Source organism: Macaca thibetana, chromosome 10 (genome assembly GCF_024542745.1).
Source record: "Macaca thibetana thibetana isolate TM-01 chromosome 10, ASM2454274v1, whole genome shotgun sequence".
In the NCBI taxonomy this organism is placed as follows: Eukaryota; Metazoa; Chordata; class Mammalia; order Primates; family Cercopithecidae; genus Macaca; species Macaca thibetana.
Window position 1 is genome coordinate 69,973,178 of NC_065587.1, and position 20,581 is coordinate 69,993,758.

Genomic DNA, 20,581 nt, shown 5'->3' on the forward strand with positions numbered 1-20,581 from the left:
AGCCTAATTATAAAGTTCCCTGGGTCTCAGGTCACTGAAAAACATCCCTTTACCTGGTTAGAGCCAAGAAAAAATTCCTAGGTTTGATGGAAAGAAAGAATCCAACTAAAATTTGGCAACCCTGGGTCCCTATTGTCTCCTGGGAATTTTGTAGTGTTGGCAGAACAAAAGCTGTTTCCACAAATGGGGAGAAAAGAGATTAGGAAACACACTCAAGACAAACAAAAGGACTTTCTGCCTAAGTATGTCCTCTCAGAAGTGGTCTGACAAAATATGGTTAATAGTAAGATAAACACAAATTAAAACTGATGTCATTTTTTACTCATAGTGTCCTGAGGCCAAAGATTTAACAATACACTGTGATGCTGGGGCTGGGAGGAGATTGCACCTTCATAGCCTGGTGGTGGCAGTTCAGACTGCAAACCCTAGAGATGGCAACTTGGCAAGACCTGTCAAAAAACACTACACACAGCTTTTGAGCCCCTCGACCCCACTTCTGAGAATATGTCCTATGGCAACATGTACACACACGGAAAATAAAGTCTGTACAAGGTGAGTTATTGCAGCATTGTTTATAATAGCAAAATACTGGAAATGATTCAAATACTCATTAATAGGGCACTAGCCAAGTAAATTTTAGCACACTTACATAAAGGAATACTATGCAGCTGTAACAGAGCTTACTCCTCTTTTTTGAGATGGAGTTTCGCTCTTGTCATCCAGGCTGGAGCGCAGTGGCGCAATCTCAGCTCACTGCAACCTGTGCCTCCCAGGTTCAAGCAATTCTCCTGCCTCAGCCTCCCAAGTAACTGGGATTACAGGCACCTGCCACCACGCCCGGCTAACTGTATTTTTAGTGGAGATGGGGTTTCACCATGTTGGCCAGGCTGGTCTCGAACTCCCGACCTCAGGTGATCCACCCGTCTCGGCCTCCCAAAGTGCTGGGATTACAGTGGCGTGAGCCACTGTGCCCAGCCTACTCCTCTTTTATGTACTGATATTGGGAGTGTCAAAAATGCATTAAGTGAAAAAGTAAACTGCAAAACAGTATGTGTGTGAAAGCAAGAAAAAAGTTATGTTTTTATACGTGCTTAAACGACAGTACAAGAAGCATTAACAACAGGTGCTTCTTGTGGGGATATTGGTCAGATGGGATGGGATGAGACTTTTCACTTTTTTTATTTTTGAACCGTAGAAATATGCCACCTATAAAAATAATATAAAAGGTAAAATACTAGGAAGCAAAACAAAACAAATGAGAGAGCATACCTGGGCAACCCCTTCTTCCCAGCCTCGGATCACTTCCTGCTTGCCTAGCATAAACTTAAAGGGCTTGTTTCTGTCCCGGGAGGAATCAAATTTCTTTCCATCTTCAAGCATCCCTGTGAAAAAGGCCACTGTAACATGAGCAACAGAGTAATGACATAAGGCAAGTCAGAGACCAGCAGCAGAGCACTCATCAGAGATGCCAGTGCTGAAGAGTCTGGCAGGAACTGCGGTACATAGGGAGGGTTTCCTGTGACCTCACTGGGCATCTAAGGAGTTGGGGTAGTCCTAACTCCAGACCTGTGAATGCTCTTCCCTGACTCTAAGAAATTAAGTCATCTACAAAAGGACTCCATGTACCAGAGGTGGGTGGCAGTCCACCTTGTTCTGGAGATGGGGAGTATAAACTTCCTCCTGCCTTGACTCTCCTAGCACCCTGTGGATTTTCTCCCCAACTAAAAATAACTGTGGTCCCTTGAGGTGCACACAATGTCTAGAAGTCAAACACAGTGCAAGAAGCAATATTCCTTCCCCAAATCCCCCATCATCTTTCACATGTAATGTGTTTATATATTGCTCCGCCATTGTTCAGTGCAGGCAAATCCCCCTCCACCATCTGCCACCCCCATGGTCTCCTCTGTGGTTCACTAATTGTGACCTACACACATTGCTGCTCTCCAGGCTGTGTGTCAGCACTATGGGATGTGATAAGAGGAAGCTGTAAGGCAAGCTTTCACCCGCATTCTAGTGAAATCAACAGGGAACCTGGGGCATAAAGCTGGGCCCTTGTAGTCTGGTTCCTGAGTTGTCATAATTTTCCTGGGAAAAGTAAAAACCAACCTGGGCTGAAGTAGGGAAATGAAAGAATTTGTGCAGCATTCATCCCACTTATTTTATCCAGTGCTGCCCCAGAAAACAATCTGTGCTCATTTTTGCACAGCTAATCCTTTGTAACAGAGATAACTGAAGAGAACAGCAATACTAAGGAGGTTGAAATGGTTGCCCTTGAAGAATTAACTCAGTAAACCCAGCCAACTGCTAGCAACTCTGTGGGCAGTAGTTCCACTCTGAGTTACTCTAAATGGGCTAGGCGCTTTCCACACGTGAACTAATGCAATTCTTTCTCCACAGCACTATCCCCATTTCACAGATGAAGAAACTGAGGCAGACAGGGAGAAGTGAAGTAGCTTGCCAAAATAGTAAAACTACATTATAAATTATAAACCCAAATACCATGCTCCTTCTACTATCCCAGTTTCCCAGAAGTGGGACAAGCCACGACGGCGCCTTCCAATAAAAGGGGAACTCCAGAGATGCTATGAGAAAAGAGGAACAGACATCTGCAATAGATATCTGCAACTTCCTTTTCAAAAACACCATCAGCATTGCTTTCTCAGGAAGCCGCTGCCAGCCTATTGTGATAGCTGACACTGAGTTCCTGAAAATTCTCTAATTAGGATCCCAGATTGGAGGGTCAGCCAGTGGTTAACATATAATGGACACAAAACTGATTTTATTGGAAGACTGGGGGTGGGCACTCACCATGGTTCTAAGCGTTACTCAGAAAATCCATAAAAACATTACAATTCTGTTGTGTAAGAGTTTAGGAAAAAACGAAAATCCTGACAAAATCCCAACCTAAAAAACAGTGTCAACACTTGTAAGTAGGATGGGGAGGCAGAGATGAATTGGCAGCGTTATCACAGCTATTGGACTATGTGGACTTTAACAAAAGAAGAAACGGGTGGGGGTTGGGTGGTGGTATCTAACAGAGCAGGAGTAGAGACGGATGTCCTGGGGGCAGAATGGGTACTAATGCTGCCTGGACCTGGGAGCTGAGGACTAAGGTAGACAGGAGGGCGGGGACCCGTACCTGCTCCAAGGAACTGGTGCCCCTGAACTGGTGAGCTGGGGTATGCATTTAGCTCATTCGTTTACCAGAATGCAGTCACCACCTGATGAAAGAAATGACTAATGGCAGGACTTGAACAGTTCTCTATAAACAAGTACCTGGGAGAGGAACAAGTCTCCAGGCTCCACAATACCCACCAAACACACTGCCTTTACCCGTTTCAAGCTACACTTCTTACATGGAACCCAACCCAACCAACCTCAGAGGTAAGGGTGAAAGCAGGCAATCAACAGCTATGATTCTCCATTCCCTGGCCAGGCAGGGAGCCTTTCCATCCACCCTCATGAGACCGCTTATAACAGAAATAAGGAAACCAACTCCAAGGCTCAGTAACCCACCCAAGGTCAGAACCACTGAGTGGCAGGGCCTTTGAGCCACAAAGAAGATTGAAAACCAGAAAGAGCTTCTCTCTGGTCTGTGTTATTTTAAGAAAAACATGCCCATAGGGGCCACCTGGAACCAAGGCTGTGGCACCCTCACCTTCCTTTCTAATTAAACATCAACTTCCCAGGAGCACAACAGCCTGGCCCAGCAGATGAACTGGAATCAATCTAAGCCTTTCCCCTATGCCGGGGCTGGTGTGGGGTAGGCATATGGGCCAGTTTGGGCACTACTTTACCTGCTGTGAAGTCTACTGGGATCTTCCAGGAAAGTCCTACCTCATTAGTAAAAAGAAAAACAAAGACTCAGGAAGAAAGTTCCTGCTCCCCCTGTTGAATGTTGTCATGTAAAGATAAGATGTTTGGAGCATGGCAGTCACCCTGTGACTGAGAAGGCCAGGCATACCACAGGGCGGTCATTCCAGTGCTCTCAGTCAGCCCTAAACCACTTCCCTCAAGACTCAGGTTCTGAGGTGATTGAAAGTGTGCTCTAAAGGTAAAACTATGGTGACAGTCAACAGCTCAATGATTGCCAGGAGTCAGGGGTAGAGGGAGGGAAGAACAGATGGAACACAGAGAATTTTTAGGGCAGTGAAAATGTTCTGTATGATACTATATATAATGGACACATGCCATTATACACTTGTCCAAACCCACAGAATGTACACCACCAAGAGTGAATCCTAATGCAAACTATGGATTTTGGGTAATCATGATGTGTCAATGCAGGTTCGTCAATTGCAACACATGTGCCATTCTAGCGGACAGTGTTGATAATAAAGAGGCTATGCATGTTCAGGGGATATATGGGAAATCTCTGTATTTACCTCTCAATTTTGCTGAGAATCTAAAACTGCTCTTAATAAAGTCTTACAAAAATAAAGAAGTCTGCTTTGCCTTATATTGGGTCTTCAGTTACCTGCAGCCAAATGAACACAACTGGCATGAGGTAAACCTTTATTTGACATTTAGTGAGCACACTATAATATAGTGCTGTCACGAGAGGAATAACAAAGAAATGGAACTCAACAACCAAAACCACAAAGAGCTATCCCTGATCTGTGACAATGAGATCAGTGTCTCATGTCAGGACCCAGTACACATACCCACATTTTGTCTGTGTATAAACAAAATTTACATGTAAGTTACTACATGGAATATACTTCTCATTTTTAAAAAGAATGCTGATTGTGACCCACTAAATTTATTTCATGATACATTAATGGTTCATAACCCACAATTTGAAAAGTACGGTATACCTATAAAAAAATTAGCCTATTTCTTGCCAAACTTGAACACGGCCCTGACCTGTGCAAGATTGTATTTTGATTGCAATGAAAACCACAGGGTACTGAGACAGACTCCCTAAACTTCCTTTTTATCCCTGATCAGATGCAATGCCAGGCAACCTCCAGACACTACATGCATCAATGTATCAATGTTGCTTTGCCTGAGGTGAGATACTTCAACTCTCTATCTGATTGGTACCAGACTAGGAGCACAAGGCGGGACACAGCCTGAATCTGCTGCTGAGCCAGCATGAAGATGTGTATGTTCTTCAGTGGAAACTCTGGCTCTGTGTGAGGATGCCTGTCTAACCCCAGCTCTCTTAAGCCTATCTTGGACACTGAGGGGCAAGCCTCTCCCTAGTATTTTAAAACCATAAAAGCCAGGAAGCAGGATTTCTAAGTAAAGGAGCTTTAAGCAGGACCTTTGCCTAGGATCTTAATTTTCCTATGCTACTTTGGATGCTCTGTTGTCCCTGGGAAAGGGGCATGAGCCTTGCTCCAGAATTTCAGACCACAGTCACCAACTGTCAATCTCATCTACTTTCTAAGGAGAAATCTTCACAGGGAAGGGGTGGGTGGTGGCAGTGGTGTTGGGGTTCCTCAAGTCCAAGGAGAGGATTTCCCACAATCAAGTCCGAAAGCTAAACAATAATCCCCAGAAATGGGTGGGGTGGTATGTAATTAAGTGGGTGTCACACAACTGGCACAAGCTATAGGACAAGGAGAAGGAGGGCTTCCCCAGTGGGGAGGAACAGGCCACCTATCTACGGCCGTAAGTTGTCAAGCTGGGAGAGAAGGTGAAAGCAGTGTTTGTTAAGCTGGAATGAGTATGCATATAGTATTTTCAGGGGTAGGAATTATGCTGTTCAGTCTTTAATGTCAAAACAGGTAGTGAGAACTTCCATTTCTGGTCACGGTGGAGGACAGGGATCAGATTTGTTCCTGAAACAACCAACAACCAACCAACCCCTTCCTCCCTGCAAAAAGTCCCACAGAAACCTAAAAACCACCTAGACAAAATAGCTGCAACGATGGTTTATAGGACACCAGACATCTGTAATGAAGAACAACAATCCTGAGACATGGGAAACAAGGCCAGCCCTATATCCTTGGGATTTTCCAGGGACAGGGACCTGGAGTGGAGCTCAAGGCACCTAGAGTCCATAGGATAGAGTACCAGCAGGACAGAGCTATACAGAGATCCCCAGAGATCTACAGAGGGTCCTCTTTGAGTATTCAGCAGAGTCCCTCTCGGTGCATGTATCTGAGGGAACTACTCAAGGCCAGGAAAAGAACTATCCAAAAGGCTTAGAGGAACAGTATCTAGCGCTCACACAGGGCTGCGATTACTGCTTATTACCCCCAGTCAAACTGGAGAAGTTCATGATTGACGCAGCACTAGACAGAGTACTCAGGAAGATCTTGCCTATAGTAGGAAATAATCAGCCCTAAACTGAGCTCTAGACCTACCTAACAAATCACAAAAGCAAGACTCACAAGCATCAAACGGTTTCCAAGTAACTTAAATGCTTCTCGGTATAAAACTCAGGTAAATGTATAGGAATAAAAATATCCAGCACCCCAAAAGGTAAAATTCACACTGTCTGGCATCCAAAGATTACCAGGCATGCAGAGGCAGAAAACAGGACCCACAATGAAGAGACATATCAATCAATTGAAAGCAACCCAGAACTAACACAATGTTAGAATTAGTAGAGGAGGACCATAAGACTCCAGCTTTCAGAGATGAAAACTACAATATCTGAGATGAAAATTACATTGGGCTAAAATGACAAAATATCCACACATAACACAGTAAAAACTTTACACCATTATCAAGCATTAACTCAAAATGGATCCTAGACCTACATGTTAAGTACTAAACCTATCAAATTTATAAAAGAACACATAAGAAAGACATCTCTGTGACCTTGAGTTAGGCGAAGATTTCTTAGTATGATGTCAAAAAGCACTATCTATAAAAGAATAAATTGAACTTCATCAAAATAAAACAATTTCTGTACTTTAAAAAGCACTGTTAAGAAAATGAAAGACAAGCCATACATTGGGAGAAAACTTTTGTAAAGTACATATTTGATACAGGACTTATATCCAGAATATAACAAACCACCAAAATTCAACAATTAAGAAAACCAATAAAAAAGGGCTAAAGATTTGAACAGATACTTCACTGAAAAGGACAGAGGGCAGGTAAGCATATGAAAAGATGCTAAACATTCTTAGTTATTATAACAATGCAAATTAAAACCACTAGGAAATGAATCTACCACCACTGATTAGAATGAGTAAAGCTAAAAAGACCGACCACGTCAGGTATTAGTGAGGATGTGAAGGAACTGGAATTCTCATACACTGCTAGTGGGAATATAACAAAGCTTCAGAAAACAGTTTGATAGTAAGTTAAACATACACCTCCCCATATGACCCAACCATTCTAATCTTAAGTATTTATCCAAGAGAAATAACAGGCTATGTCCATAGAAAGACTTGTACACAAATGTTCAACTCAGATTTATTAGCAATAGCCAAAAACTATAACCCGAACACCCACCAACGGTGGTAAATACAAGTATCTATACATAGAAAATTATTTAGCAACAAAAAGGAACAAACAATTGATACACTGGACAATACAGATGAATCTCAAAATAATTATACCAAGTGAAAGAAGGCAAACAAAAGAGAACATACTGTATGATTCCATTTATATAAAACTTGAGAAAATGCAACGAATCTACACTGACAAAAAAGTACATCAGTAGTTGTTACAGGAAAGTAAGGAGGGGTGAATTCAAAGGGGAACAATGACACATCAAAATTTATGAAGCTGTACATTTTAAAAATGTGCAGTATACTGGATTTCAATCGTGCCTCAATAACCTTTTTTTTTTTTTTTTTTTTTGAGATGGAGTCTCGCTCTGTCGCCCAGGCTGGAGTGCAGTGGCCGGATCTCAGCTCACTGCAAGCTCCGCCTCCCGGGTTCACGCCATTCTCCTGCCTCAGCCTCCTGAGTAGCTGGGACTACAGGCGCCCGCCACCTCGCCCGGCTAGTTTTTTGTATTTTTAGTAGAGATGGGGTTTCACCGTGTTAGCCAGGATGGTCTCAATCTCCTGACCTCGTGATCCACCCGTCTCGGCCTCCCAAAGTGCTGGGATTACAGGCTTGAGCCACCGCGCCCGGCCAATAACTTTTTTAAAAAAGGAAAAGAAAAAAAAGTAGGCAGTAGCATTTACTAAAATCCTGTATATGTTTAGCTCCTACATCCACACTGGCAATGAACGAAAAGTGCTTCCTCTCTTTGGGGAGGGAACAGGTAAAGCAGGCAGCAAGTCAAGTCTCAGCAGTTGCTCCAATTTTAACTCTGGAGATCACTTGTGCCAGGAGTTGGAGCCCTTGAACAGTGAAACCACCTGCCAAGTTAGTGCCGTAATTTCCTAGAGAAAGCGTGCCCTGCTGAGAGAAGGCAACTGAGGTTACAGTGCAGATGCGACAGCTGACAGTCTTTAAACTCTAAAGGCCACTCAGGATAAAACATCACAAGCATTGCCTTCTAACTGCAGAACTGACCGATTTCATTCCTGGTCATACAAGCCTATAACTCATGCCTAAGAAACTGCCTGGAATAGCTCCATATTCTTGATTTCAAGTATATAGTCTTGGCTCTCCTGACTGAATGCAGCCCAAGCTCATAGACCTGGCCTGCGTTCTGTGTCCTGGTGGCACTTGTGGTGCTGGTACTCAAGAGTACTCTTGGATTTGCTTTACTTGCATGATTTTAAAGAACCAGAAGGACAAGCATGAGGCCTTCATATTCAGACCTTCATCCCTATATGGTAACCAGAATACGAGGGGTAATCACAGAATGGTAGTCTTGTCTTTAAGAACCTTTAATTACTAATCAGTGAGAAAAAATGTGAAAATGTGCTCCAGTTAAAAGTACAAGACCATGAAAGGAGCCAAAGCTATGGCTGTATACAAAGGCTGTTGATGTCATCTTCGCCTGGGTCTCCTCCCGAACTGAAACCCTTGGAGCAAAGGGTTTAAAAAACAAGACCATGCAGAGAGTCTCAGGTCTGTCTACCACACAGCAGCCTGCTCTTTCCTGTTGCTTATCAAGGAATCAGCAGAGGGAGACCTGGCCAGCAGCTCCTGGGCAGCAAAGTATCTCCAGACTGTGTTCCTGGTGGTTGGCTCAAGCCACTGAAGCAGTGGTTAAGACTCGAGACCTAGAGATTCACAAGGACCACTGGGATATTATTTCACTAATAACCCAATAGAAATGGAGTCACTTCCAGGGTACTCTGCTTTGGGGAAAGGCAGAATCCCATATACCTTCTACTGGGTAAGGAAAGAGGACTAAAGAAGGCACCTCTACAGACTTACGGCTTCACTACTTGTAGTGAAAGCTCATGACTCACAATGCAGTTTATAGTTGCTCATGAATCTTTGCAGGAGTGTTTCCTATAGGCGGCATTTTACGGGGACCAAAATATGAGAAGTTTCAAGATTAAAAAACAACAACGACTAAACTAAACCAAAAATCAAACATAACAAAAAACCAGAATATCCTAAGCCCCAAACCTTCAAAATAAAATAAAGTCCTTGCCATTTATAGTTTGGAGAGGGACAAAGGACTTCTACTTTCAACACGCAGGTGAATTTCTTAACGACAAAAAGTACAATGAGGCCAGCTACGGAGGAGGCTCATGCCTGTAATCCCAGTGCTTTGGAAGGTCAAGGCAGGAGAATCACTTGAGGCCAGGAGTTTGAGACTGGCATGAGTTTGCGACCAGCCTGGGCAACACAGCAAGACTCATGTCCCCAATCCTGTTTCTGCAAAAAATTAAAAAAAAAAAAAATTAGCCAGACATGGTCCTAGCTACTTGAGTGGATGAAGTGGGAAGATCGCTAGAGTCCAGAGGTTTGAGGTTACAGTGAGCTATGAGTGCGCAAGTGCACTCCGGCCTGGGAAACAGAACGAGACTCTGTCTCTTAAAAAAAAAAAAAAAAAAAAAAAAGTGTAATGGTTGAATGGATGGAGGTATGGGGAAGCCAGTATTTTTCTGCAGCTTTGCATTTGAAGCCACTCAGAACATTCCCAGATGGGTGTACAGCTCCAGGTCTAATGGGTTTAGCTGTTTGCTTTCCCTCTTCTTATTAGATACAGAAGCTCTCTTAACCACCTTTTACTTAGCTGCCTTGCTTGGAGACTCATAAAACTCAAAGCCTTCGTACCCTAGCATGGTGAAGAGCACTCCCCTCATGCTTTAGTCTCTAGCTCATGATCACTCCTTCATTCCCACATGAGTTCTATGTTCACAAAGGGAGGAGTGGTTAGCTGTGTTTGTCCGCAAATCCATTTATGGTAGCTATATTTACTGTGTTAAAGATAATATGATTAAATAGTATGTAAATCAATAAAATGAGTGTGAATACAAACAATGGTTCTAGCTGACTGCTGGGAAAGACTCAATAAAGGCAAGTCACTAAAAAACTATTGCTAGTGAATCATATGGGAGACTACATTTAGAGAAAGAAATCTTAAAAATCTGGAAAGGTTTGGTTTTTAAATGTTCTCACAATAGTCTTTGCTCTACTTTTAAAAAGGTCAAATTGGTTTTTGCCAGAACTGTGATGGAAAACTCCACTAGCAGAGTCATACTTAAAGATAAAGACATAGTCCTTTAGCAAATGATTTATGTTAGGGTTTCAAATAAAATATTTATAGAAGGTATGTCACTTTTATGTTAGCGTACCAACTACCTACTTGTCTCAATCATGATGGGTAAAAAGGGATTCTACATTTAGATAGGCAAAAGATACAAATTCAAATCTTACATTCTTATTCCATTTCTGGGTCTCTGTGGCTGCATTCCAGCACAACCTCCCTGAAGTGGCGTTCTGAGAACTCCTTACGAGTGAAGGGTATGACCAAAGGTCCAAGTGTCTACCCAAAGAGGGAACCAACTCACTCTCACTATCATTTTCCTGAGATCACAAACAGTGCAAGCACATTTCCCATATACGGTATGGAAATGCTTCTAACCTTTGGCTAAATCCCTTTAGATCCTATAACCAAAAGTGTATTTTCAAAGGCAGGACCCATGATGGGAAGAATATGCAGGATCCAACGGCAATAAAAAGAACAGACCAGAATGCATGCCCTGTGGGTGTGTCTCTCCATTTTCCATTGTAATCACAACATAAATAAGAGGGGCTACTACCACATTATATCGCATGGGGAGGGGGAGAAAGAAATACCACTAGGCTGGGCACGGTGGCTCACACCTGTAATCCTAGCACTTTGGGAGGCTGAGGCGGGTGGATTGCCTGAGCTCAGGAGTTTGAGACCAGCCTGGGCAACACGGTGAAACCCTGTTTCTACTAAAATACAAAAAATTGGCCGGGCATGGTGGTGTGTGCCTGTAGTCCCAGCTACTTGGGAGGCTGAGGCAGGAGAATTGCTTGAACCTGGGAGGCAGAGGTTGCAGCGAGCCAAGATCGCACCACTGCACTCCAGCCTGGGCGACGGGGCGAGACTCCGTCTCCAAAAAAAAAGAAAGAAATACCACTTAACAGTAGCTAGCTGGAGGTGGCAGAAATATGCAGTTTCTATAGGGTATAATGGTTAAAAGCATGAGTTCCGGACCTCTGTTAGAGACTATTATTACAACTCCCTCCTTGGTCTCTCTGCTTCTGCCCTTGCTCTCCTGCAGTCTAAACCTGACACAGCAGCCAGACCCTACTACCCCTCGGCTAAAAAAACTCCTGTGACTCCCCATCTCAGGAGATAAAGCTCCTAAAATGGCCTACAAGACACTCTTAAGAGCTGTCAAGCCTCCGCTCCTACCACCATCCCTCTGACTTCACCTCTGATTACTCTCATACTTCTCCAGTCCCAGAACATTGCTTCCTTATGTTCTACATACACACCAGGGATACCCCCACCCGTGGGCCTTTGCATTTGCTGTTCTGCCTAAAATGATATTGCTCAAATAGTCACATAGGTTACATCCTTACCTCCTTCAAGTCTTTGCTCAAATGTCACTTTCTCATTGGGGCCTTTGCCAATCTATCTAAAATCTCAACCTTTTCCTATTCCCTCCTTAACACTTACTAGCTTATACACAACAGTCTTGCTTATTAATCACATTTATTATGTCTTTTCCACTACACTGTAAGATGAAGGCAGGAACTGTGTCTTCTTCACTCCTAAATTATTGGTAGCCAGGACAGTGTCTTGCACATAGCAGACATTCATCAAGTACTTACAGAAAAATCAAAACCCTTTTCTCCTCCTGACCTGTGTATATACTTGGAAGATGCTTTCCTCCTGCCTGACTGTACCATACACACCAAAACCAGATGGCACTTCCTCCAAGAAGTTCTAGCCTATAGGTATAGATTGCTTGAGGTACTTTCATTGTAACTGACCATTCCCTACAGGGTAAGCACCTTAAGAGCAACACTGAGGCTTTGCCCAGCTCCCTATATATTCACTGAGTGACTGAGGGAATGCCTGGTCCTAACTGGCCATTCATTCAGTCACTGAATAGCTACTCTATGCCAAGACTGATGGGGAGACCCTGGAGAACAACACTAGTGTGGGTCTGGCCTCCTGGAGCCTGCAGTCTGTTGGGGAAACAGTAGATGTTTAACTATATGGATCCTGACTATGATGGGGGCTAAGAAAATAGATGGGTACATTGTTGCAGAATTAGAAGCATGCATGTATGCATGCGAAGTGTTACTTAAACTGTGCTATAAAGAACAGAAAAGAGCCTGTCATGCAGTGGGGAGTGGCGGCAGTGCGGTGGCACCTAAGCAAAGGGGCAGAGACCTCCATGTGGGAAAAGGCTTGGAGCATTCGAGGAACGCAGGCCAAGGTAGCTTGAGCTCCTGGGAGAGGAAGAGTAAATATAACAGGAAGAGACAGTAGCATCTAGGAACTGGTTATTTCTACCTCCCTGACTTTCTGCACTGCTAGAATACACCTGGTCAAAATCAAAGGGGTCCAGGAGAGGGAATGTAGAGACTTGGTTAAGCTTCTTAGCAGGAAAACAAAACAAAAAAACAGAAGAAAAAATAGAAGTAAAAATAAACAAATGTCGCCATGAGCACCAAAGGGAGAACTGGATGCTATGTGATTAAGTTATTCATAATAACCCTGGCTTCTTCCATGGGAAATAGCAGGTGACAATATTTTTAGAGAAAATTCCAAGGCAAACAAATGATTTCCAGTTTATGGATACAATAAACCCCTCAGTACTTCATAAAAATCAGTTTAAGCACTAAAAATGTTCTAGTTAAAACATCTGTGAGTAAATAGGTGAATTTATGGTATATAAATTATATTCAATAAAGCTGTTAGCAAAAACAAAAAGGTCATGGACCCTACTGAAAGGAACTAGAGATCTTTGAAAGATGGCTGACAATTGGACCAGAGTAGTGAAACCGAGAAATGGATGAAGGAATGGTGGGAGCTCAAAAGGTACTGGAGCCAGCTTGAAGGGCTCCTACTGGCCAAATTTAGGATGATATTAGCATCAAAAAGAGTAATGGGTATCACTGATCTTAAGGCCCTGACAAAAATTTTGAGCCCACAGTACAGTAAAAGCAAATAGAGGGGGGAAAAGTCACTTGCCCCCACTGGGAACGGCAACACCCCATCAGTTGACATTCATTTTTCATTTTAAAAACTGGTAATTAAAGCCTGGGAACGGTGGCTCATGTCTGTACTCCCAGCACTTTGGGAGGCTAAGGAGGGTGGATCACTTGAGGCCAGGAGTTTCAGACTAGCCTGGGAAACCTGCTGAAACCCCGTCTCTACAAAAACTACAAAAATTAGGACAGGTGGCATGCGCCTGTACGCCCAACTATTTGGAAGGCCAGATGGGAGGCCGGGATGGGCGTCTGGGAGGTCAAGGCTACAGTGAGCCAAAATCAAGCCACTGCATTCCAGCCTGAGTGACAGACACACTGTCTCAAAAAATAAAAATTGGTATTTAAAGGGAAAGAATTAGCTTTACCTTATCTTATAGAATAATAATAGCTAACAAATTTAGAAAGAATGAAGGAATTTTATAAATCAACACTTTATGAATGCCAATTACTTCTTCAGGGGAGAATTATCAGAAGGTGTAAACACCACTAGGTGAAAGGCTGATGAGCAAGAGACCATCTATGGTTACCTAGGCACTCCACAAATCACTGCTAATTGCAAAGGGAAAAATGTTCCTTTACAAAAAAGATAAAATTTAGCGTCACAACTAGTGATGTTTCCCATGTGTGCTGAGGATGAAGTACTCACACTAAAATGTTTAAACCGAATCTATTCAGACATTTAAAACATTAAACATCCCGTTCAGAAAATCAAGGCAGGGAACAAGTTAAACAATACCATGAGAAAACAGTAAGACAGATGTGGAGTATTCTATAACTAGCCTGCTCTCTTTGAAGAAATCAGAGTTATTAAGAAAAAAACAGTGTAAGGACTCTTCTGGCCTGAGATTAGACATAACAATTGCGATGAGTGAGGCTCAATGGAACTGTGGTTTTAAAAAAGAGCAACACTTTGGAGACAACTGGGTAGTCTCAATAGGCATCTGCTTCACAGCAGGCATCATTACTCCCATTTTATAGACAGCATGTGGAAGCTAGGAGCTATGGGACAATTTGTTCAAGCTCTCATAGCCTGTTATATGGCAGGGCCAAGATCAGAACACAGCAAAGAACCCACATCCTCTTTGGGGATCACTGTCCACCTGGCACCACTTCTGCCCACTGCCTGAGCTGGCACTCTACACACCTGGGATACAATCAGTGTCCTGTTTCTGCCTTTGTCCCCAAAAGCCCATTGTCCACACAGTAGCCAGAAGGAGAGGGGGCTGTTAAAATCCAAGCCAGCCAATGGCTCCCACGTGAGTTAGAAAAAGGCAACGTTGGCAGGGCACGGTGGCTCATGCCTATAATCCCAGCACTTTGGGAGGCCGAGGCAGGCAGATCATGAGGTCAGGAGATCGAGACCATCCTGGCTAACACGGTGAAACCCCGTCTCTACTAAAAATACAAAAAAAAAAATTAGCTGGCCGTGGTGGCAGGCGCCTGTAACCCCAGCTACTCGGGAGGCTGAGGCAGGAGAATGGCATGAACCTGGGAGGCGGAGCTTGCAGTGAGCTGAGATCACGCCAGTTCACTCCAGCCTGGGCAACAAAGCTAGACTCAGTCTCAAGAAAAAAAAAAAAGAAAAAGGCAACATTTTTATAACAACCAACGAGGCTCCACCATCCCCTCATCTCCTGCCACATACCCTCTCATACAATCCACTTCCTGTTTCTCTAACACACCGGTCTTCTTGCTGTTCCTCTAATGCACAGAGCAGGCTCCAGCCTCAGGGTCTTGCACTAGCTCTTCCCTCTGCCTGGGATACTCTTCTAGACAGCCCCACAGCTCCCCCTCCAACTACCTTTGAGTGAATGTTAAAATGCCACTTTTTCAGAGGCCTTTTCCAATCACCCTCACGAAAAGCAGCCAACTTCCCCTCCCATCCCTCACTCTGCTTTAATCTCTCCACAGTGCTTCTTACTACCTGATGTGCCCCATGGCCATACTGTCAGTCTCCTCATCATAAGCAAAGCCCCACCAGATCAGGTCTTTGTCTATTTAACTAGCCACATCCCTAGAGCCTGGCTTGCTGCTGTTGCTCAAAAAATATGTGCTATGGGAAGGCAAACGGTCTTGCTGCAGCCCCGCCCCAACAGTTACAGCCTGTGTGCCTCAAGACAGCACGCATCAGGGGAAGCCATCTGAGGCATCTCTGCTGAGCGTGAGCCTCCCTCCAGACAGATCACCAACCAAGAGATACCTAGCAAGGGAGTGGATGAAGTAAAGCAGAGGAGAAGGGGGAACGAAGCTAAGGAAAGCAAGGGGCTTGAGGGAGACTGCAGCAAAGTGGCCACACCTGCCCTGCAAGCCTCAGCAGCCCTCTAGTCAACCTCCCGAGGACATAAGGTTGAGGGGCTCTTGGTTTGTCTCAGTTAGAAGCCGGGAGGCTACACCTGACTTAAACCTGATCCCAAGGACAAAATGTCCAGTTACAGTTACTTTTTAAGAAGAAAAAAGAAAACATTCCTTCAATCCCCTTGAGTTTGCTCTCACAATGGCAGGCACACGGCCTGCTGAAGTAAGTAAAAGAGGTCTAAACCTAGCTGTGTGCCAGAACAAGCTCAACAGTAAAGATGACAAAGCTACTGGAGGCAGCAGGGAGGGGCCGTGAGAATTCACTGGCTCCTAAAGGCACTTACTTGGCAGGTTACCTTTCCACCACCTCCCTCCCACCTCAATGCCTGTCATGCTCCTAGGAGATGCTTAGCTGGTGATAGTGAACTTTGTATTTTCCCTGTGGTACCACAGAGGTTGTGCACGCCTTCCTTTGAGGCCTTGCCCATGCTATGCTCTGCTAGAAGGTCACGGAAGTCACCAGAGGGACCCTTGAGAGTGGCATCAACGTGACTGACAGCCATTAGTGGCATTTAAAGCATCCACATGGTAAAGGTCAGTCTGTGCTTTGCATCCCTCTTTACTTACTTCCATCCCTTACTTCCATCCCTCTTTCTCTGGACCCATGCCCACATCAGCAGTAGTGGACACCTGGCAAGAGCAGACCGGATCAAGAGTGTTCACCTTACTCAAACTCTCCTTCTCAGGAAAAGTAACAATCAGAATTACAGCCAAGAAATCTGAGCCAGACACTCAAAAGAAGACAGAGAAGCTGGGCATGGGGAGGGGTGAGGGGTGAGCATGCAGGGGACTTCCACCACCCACCGGTTGGGAGAAGCAGAAAAACACAAATCTCTTAACAGGAGACTACAGAGGCAGTCAGGCAGGAAACAAAACAACAAGCAAACAACGCCAAAAAACAGAGATGAGAACTAGGGGCATCATGATTCTTTCTTTCCCCTTCTTGGGGCCCAGTGGGCTTCTGCCTTTGAAAACCTCTAAAACGTTTATGATAATCTCCACCTTCTGATCATGTTCCCCCAGGATGGATTCTGTTCCCAGTGACTTAAAAGCCTTAACTGCTACAGATGAGATCTCACAGTGCCTACCCACTCCTCTCACGCCCCCACAGGTCTCAAACAGGTTATTCCTGGGAGGCTGGTGACAAAGACCCACGGGAACAAAGCCGCCAGCCTGCTCGAAAACAGTCTATTCTGTGAGCATAAGGCAGAGCTGGCTTCTCACTAAGGCGTCTTTATAGGGCTTATCAAAACGACACAAAAAAGAAAGCTTTTGTCCTAATGCATGCCAGGGTCCTGCTGCTGTTCTGGGAACATGTGGGTGGGTGCCACCCGCGAGGAAAACACAGACTTCAAGAGGCACTGGAAACCCTGATGGTGTTCTGGGTCTCATGACCATCTGTTCTCATAGGAAAAGGCTCCAGACATGCTGTGTGGGGATATTTCACCAAGAGGCATGGTGAAGTGCGGCACTGCCTACACGCTGGGGTCCAGTCCTGTTGGCAGCACCAGAACATGGGTGAGCATGAGGGGCAGACGTGGGAGTGGGACACATGCTTCCAAGCACCCCAGTGTGGCTATGTACAAGCTAGGGTGGGGAGGGGTGCGGCCAGAAGGCAGCTCCTCACGGCTGGAGTCCCAGTCTTTGCCCCAGTTGGCTGCGGAACTGAATGAACTGCCCACTCACCCTGGCACTGTAAATGGTTATTCTTCTCATCCTTCGGATCAAAAATCACCAAACGGATGCACTTTCATCTACCAGACCTCCCAGGCTCAGGTGCTGACTGTGGCCTACAAGGACAGCTATCTAAAACATCAAAAGCACTTTCCAGATTCTTTCACAGACATTAGACTACTCCCCACAAAGATGGGTTTCAGTAACTCCTCCTTTGGCAGCATTTTTAAAGTGCTAGTCCTTAACTTCTACCTCCTGCTCCCATTTCTACCCATGGAGAAGGGCCATGGAAATAAAAGGGCATGGGAGAAGGGATGTTGGCTGCCTTTTCCTCTTTCCAGTGAAAGTCATTTCCCTCAATAGAGGGATCCCTCCATGTTTCCATGATTTGGAAGGGAAAGGTGGAGTTTATTCGTGAGCAACTTGGCCAAAACTGCCCACAGCCTACTACCCAGGAGAAGGAAGAGGAGGAGAGGGAGTGGGAAAACAGGAGGAGGAGGAGGAGGAACAGAGGAAAGGGTGGGAAGGTTGAGAAAGGGGAAGGAGGAGGGGGAGGGAAGGTTATTCGTATCAACAACTGTGGCTACACCAATCACTCCCACCCTTGCAGGACCAACAGCCCACAGACACGGTGTCTCCGCCAACTCAGCTCTCGCCCTCCCCCCGTCCATACAAACCAGAACGACCTTGTAAGGGCAAGGAGTAAAAGAGGGTCCCAAGGCACACGACTCTGATGTTTGAATTCTGGCTGGGGAGGGGGAGGTGTCTAAAATTTCCTTTGGCTTATATTATCACTGTTTATTAGCCTCCAGATTCTTTATCTTTAAAATGGAGATGAGAAAAGTCTCTACTTTTAGAAGAGCTGGGGGACTAAATTACACGTGCAGCTTTCGGTCAGCCTGAGCCATCGCTACCACTAAGCCTTGGATTTGTAAGTGGCTCAAAAGTAAAAAGACGGAAAAAGGCCGTGCAGCTCTACTTCCCTGAAGGCCAGGAAGAGCCAAAGCAATGACTTAGGAAGTGGGATGTTTCCCCACCCGCGGCAAAGGGGCGAATTCCGAGTTCCCCGGAGGAAGCAGCAGCTCTGCAGACTCGCAATTACCTCGTCCTTATCTCCAGTGAAGGGAGGGATGGAAGTGGGGGCAGGGGCACAGAAATGGTACAAATCCTTCCTAATGGTCCCAGGCCAGAGCTCTGACCATTCCTGAAAGTGTGACCTTGGGAAAGTGACTTCGTCTCGCCAAGCCTCAGTTTCCTCATCTGTGCAGTGGGCAAAAGGGCAGCATCTAAGGTGCAGAAATGCTTCTGATGGGCTAGATAACGCCTAGCCCGCAGCCAGCGCTCACAACCGCCGATTCAGACCCGCCCGGGTTCCGCAAGCCCGGGGCTGCCCCTGAGCCACCGCCCAGGCCTCAGCCTCAAGCCATGCGGGCCTCGCCGCCGCCACGCCCCGGGCCCCCAGGCCTTGGCGGCCAGTCGCACCCGGGCTTGGGACTCTGGCCCATGCCCCCACCCCGCCTGGCCCCCGACTCACCGGTGTAGTGCACCACGCAGGTCTGGCCGCGCTTCGGGAAGGTGCGCCCTGAGGAGACAGAGACGGGCACGGTGAGCGAATGCGCGCGGCGGCGGTACTCCGGGGCGCCGCGCGCCACTACTCACCGTCTCCTGGGGAGATGGTTTCCACCTGCACTCCCATGGCGGCGGCGGACGCTGAGCGGGCGGGCAGCGCGACGGGCGGCGTGGAGCGACAGCGACCTGGCGACAGTTCCACGGCTCTGCCTAGTCCCTCGGCTCGTCGCCTGCGCACGCGCACGCCCCCTCACGCCCAGCCCTGCGTGCGCGCCCCACACGGCGCGCACGTCCCGGAAACCCAGGCCTCCGGAAGAGGGACCGGAATCCCGGAAGCCCCGAGGCCTCCGGATGCAGCTGTGTTTGCCAGGTGAGTTCTTCGTTCTCCCGCCCTTCCTCTGTGCTTGCAGCGGGTTAAGCATCTCCCTGCCCAAAGAATGGGAGTAATAATAGGGGGTCCGCCAGTCACTGACTGGGTGACTGTTATCAGGTTTCCACTTCTAAGCACACAGTTACTTATCCTGGGAAGGGCATGGTTCTGAGAAGACAGCGCACAGGTGGTACTATGTTAGCATTTTATAAGTGGCTCGAGGTTCTGAGTTCTGCTTTTCTTCACTGGAGGAGGAGTTGTCCAAATTCATTCATTCACTCACCCATAGCTTACATGCATACATTCTTATTGAGCATGTGAAAGTTGATAATACGAATTGGGTCACTCTTGTTATGCCCAACGGAATCAGAATCCAGTGGCCAGGGGAAAAGCAGTGGAGGCACACAGCACCTGCTCCAAGAATTAATATTTCCACTGACTCTGCTGCTGAAATGACCTGCTGTCTCGCTAAGACCAGATTGAGCTAGTAACTGCTGAAACAACCTGCCATAACCTAATACTAGTTTTACTTACCACTGTCAGTCACCAATCAGAGCTTGCCAGCTCCCTGAAACTTTACTAGTGCCAATGTGCTTTCTTTCAAAACAATACATTTCTCTTTCTTATAAAACTCCCAGCCTTCTCTTTGTTCTTTGGACATACCAAAGACCACCAGATCTGTGTGTATGCTCCAAGTTGCAATTCCTGCTTCCCCAAATAAAACATTACATTTAGAGATTCATCTCTATATTTTATTTTGACTTTGACAAGCACCTTCTATATGTCATGTACTGTCCTTGGTGCTGAGGATACAGCAGTGAAGGAGTCAGACCTACTCCCTGACCTCACAGAGTCTACGTATCAGGTGAGAGAGATAATCAAATAACCTGTTTAAGTAAAAAAAAGATATGGAATAAATGTAAAGTTTCACATCTATAATACTATGAGATAGTAATACATGCTGTGAGAGGCATGTTAATATAACAGAGATGCCTGATTTAGTCTGTAATGTGGTCAGATAGTTCCCTGAGTTAGCTAGGTTTAGCCAAGGTTAGAAGGCCAATTGTGTGTATGTGTTGG

The 20,581-nt window shown here is 45.6% G+C and overlaps 1 protein-coding gene across 4 annotated transcripts in view; it reads right to left on the reverse strand.

Annotated features, from left to right (window-relative positions):
• FKBP1A (FKBP prolyl isomerase 1A) overlaps positions 1–19,420 on the reverse strand; it is a 54,117-nt gene extending 34,697 nt beyond the window's left edge. For 2 of the 4 annotated variants that reach the window (XR_007717075.1, XM_050745201.1), the window contains exons 1-3: positions 19,222–19,420; positions 19,097–19,144; positions 1,270–1,397 (exon numbers count right to left, since the gene is read on the reverse strand). Coding sequence is in view for 2 of the 4 variants with exons in the window: in XM_050745201.1 (XP_050601158.1) it covers positions 1,270–1,397; positions 19,097–19,144; positions 19,222–19,258 (213 nt within the window). In the remaining 2 variants the exon portion in view is untranslated. The remainder of the gene's footprint in view (positions 1–1,269; positions 1,398–19,096; positions 19,145–19,221) is intronic. The other 2 variants (XR_007717076.1, XM_050745203.1) reach the window with 2 other exon arrangements.
• Positions 19,421–20,581: the final 1,161 nt, after the last annotated feature.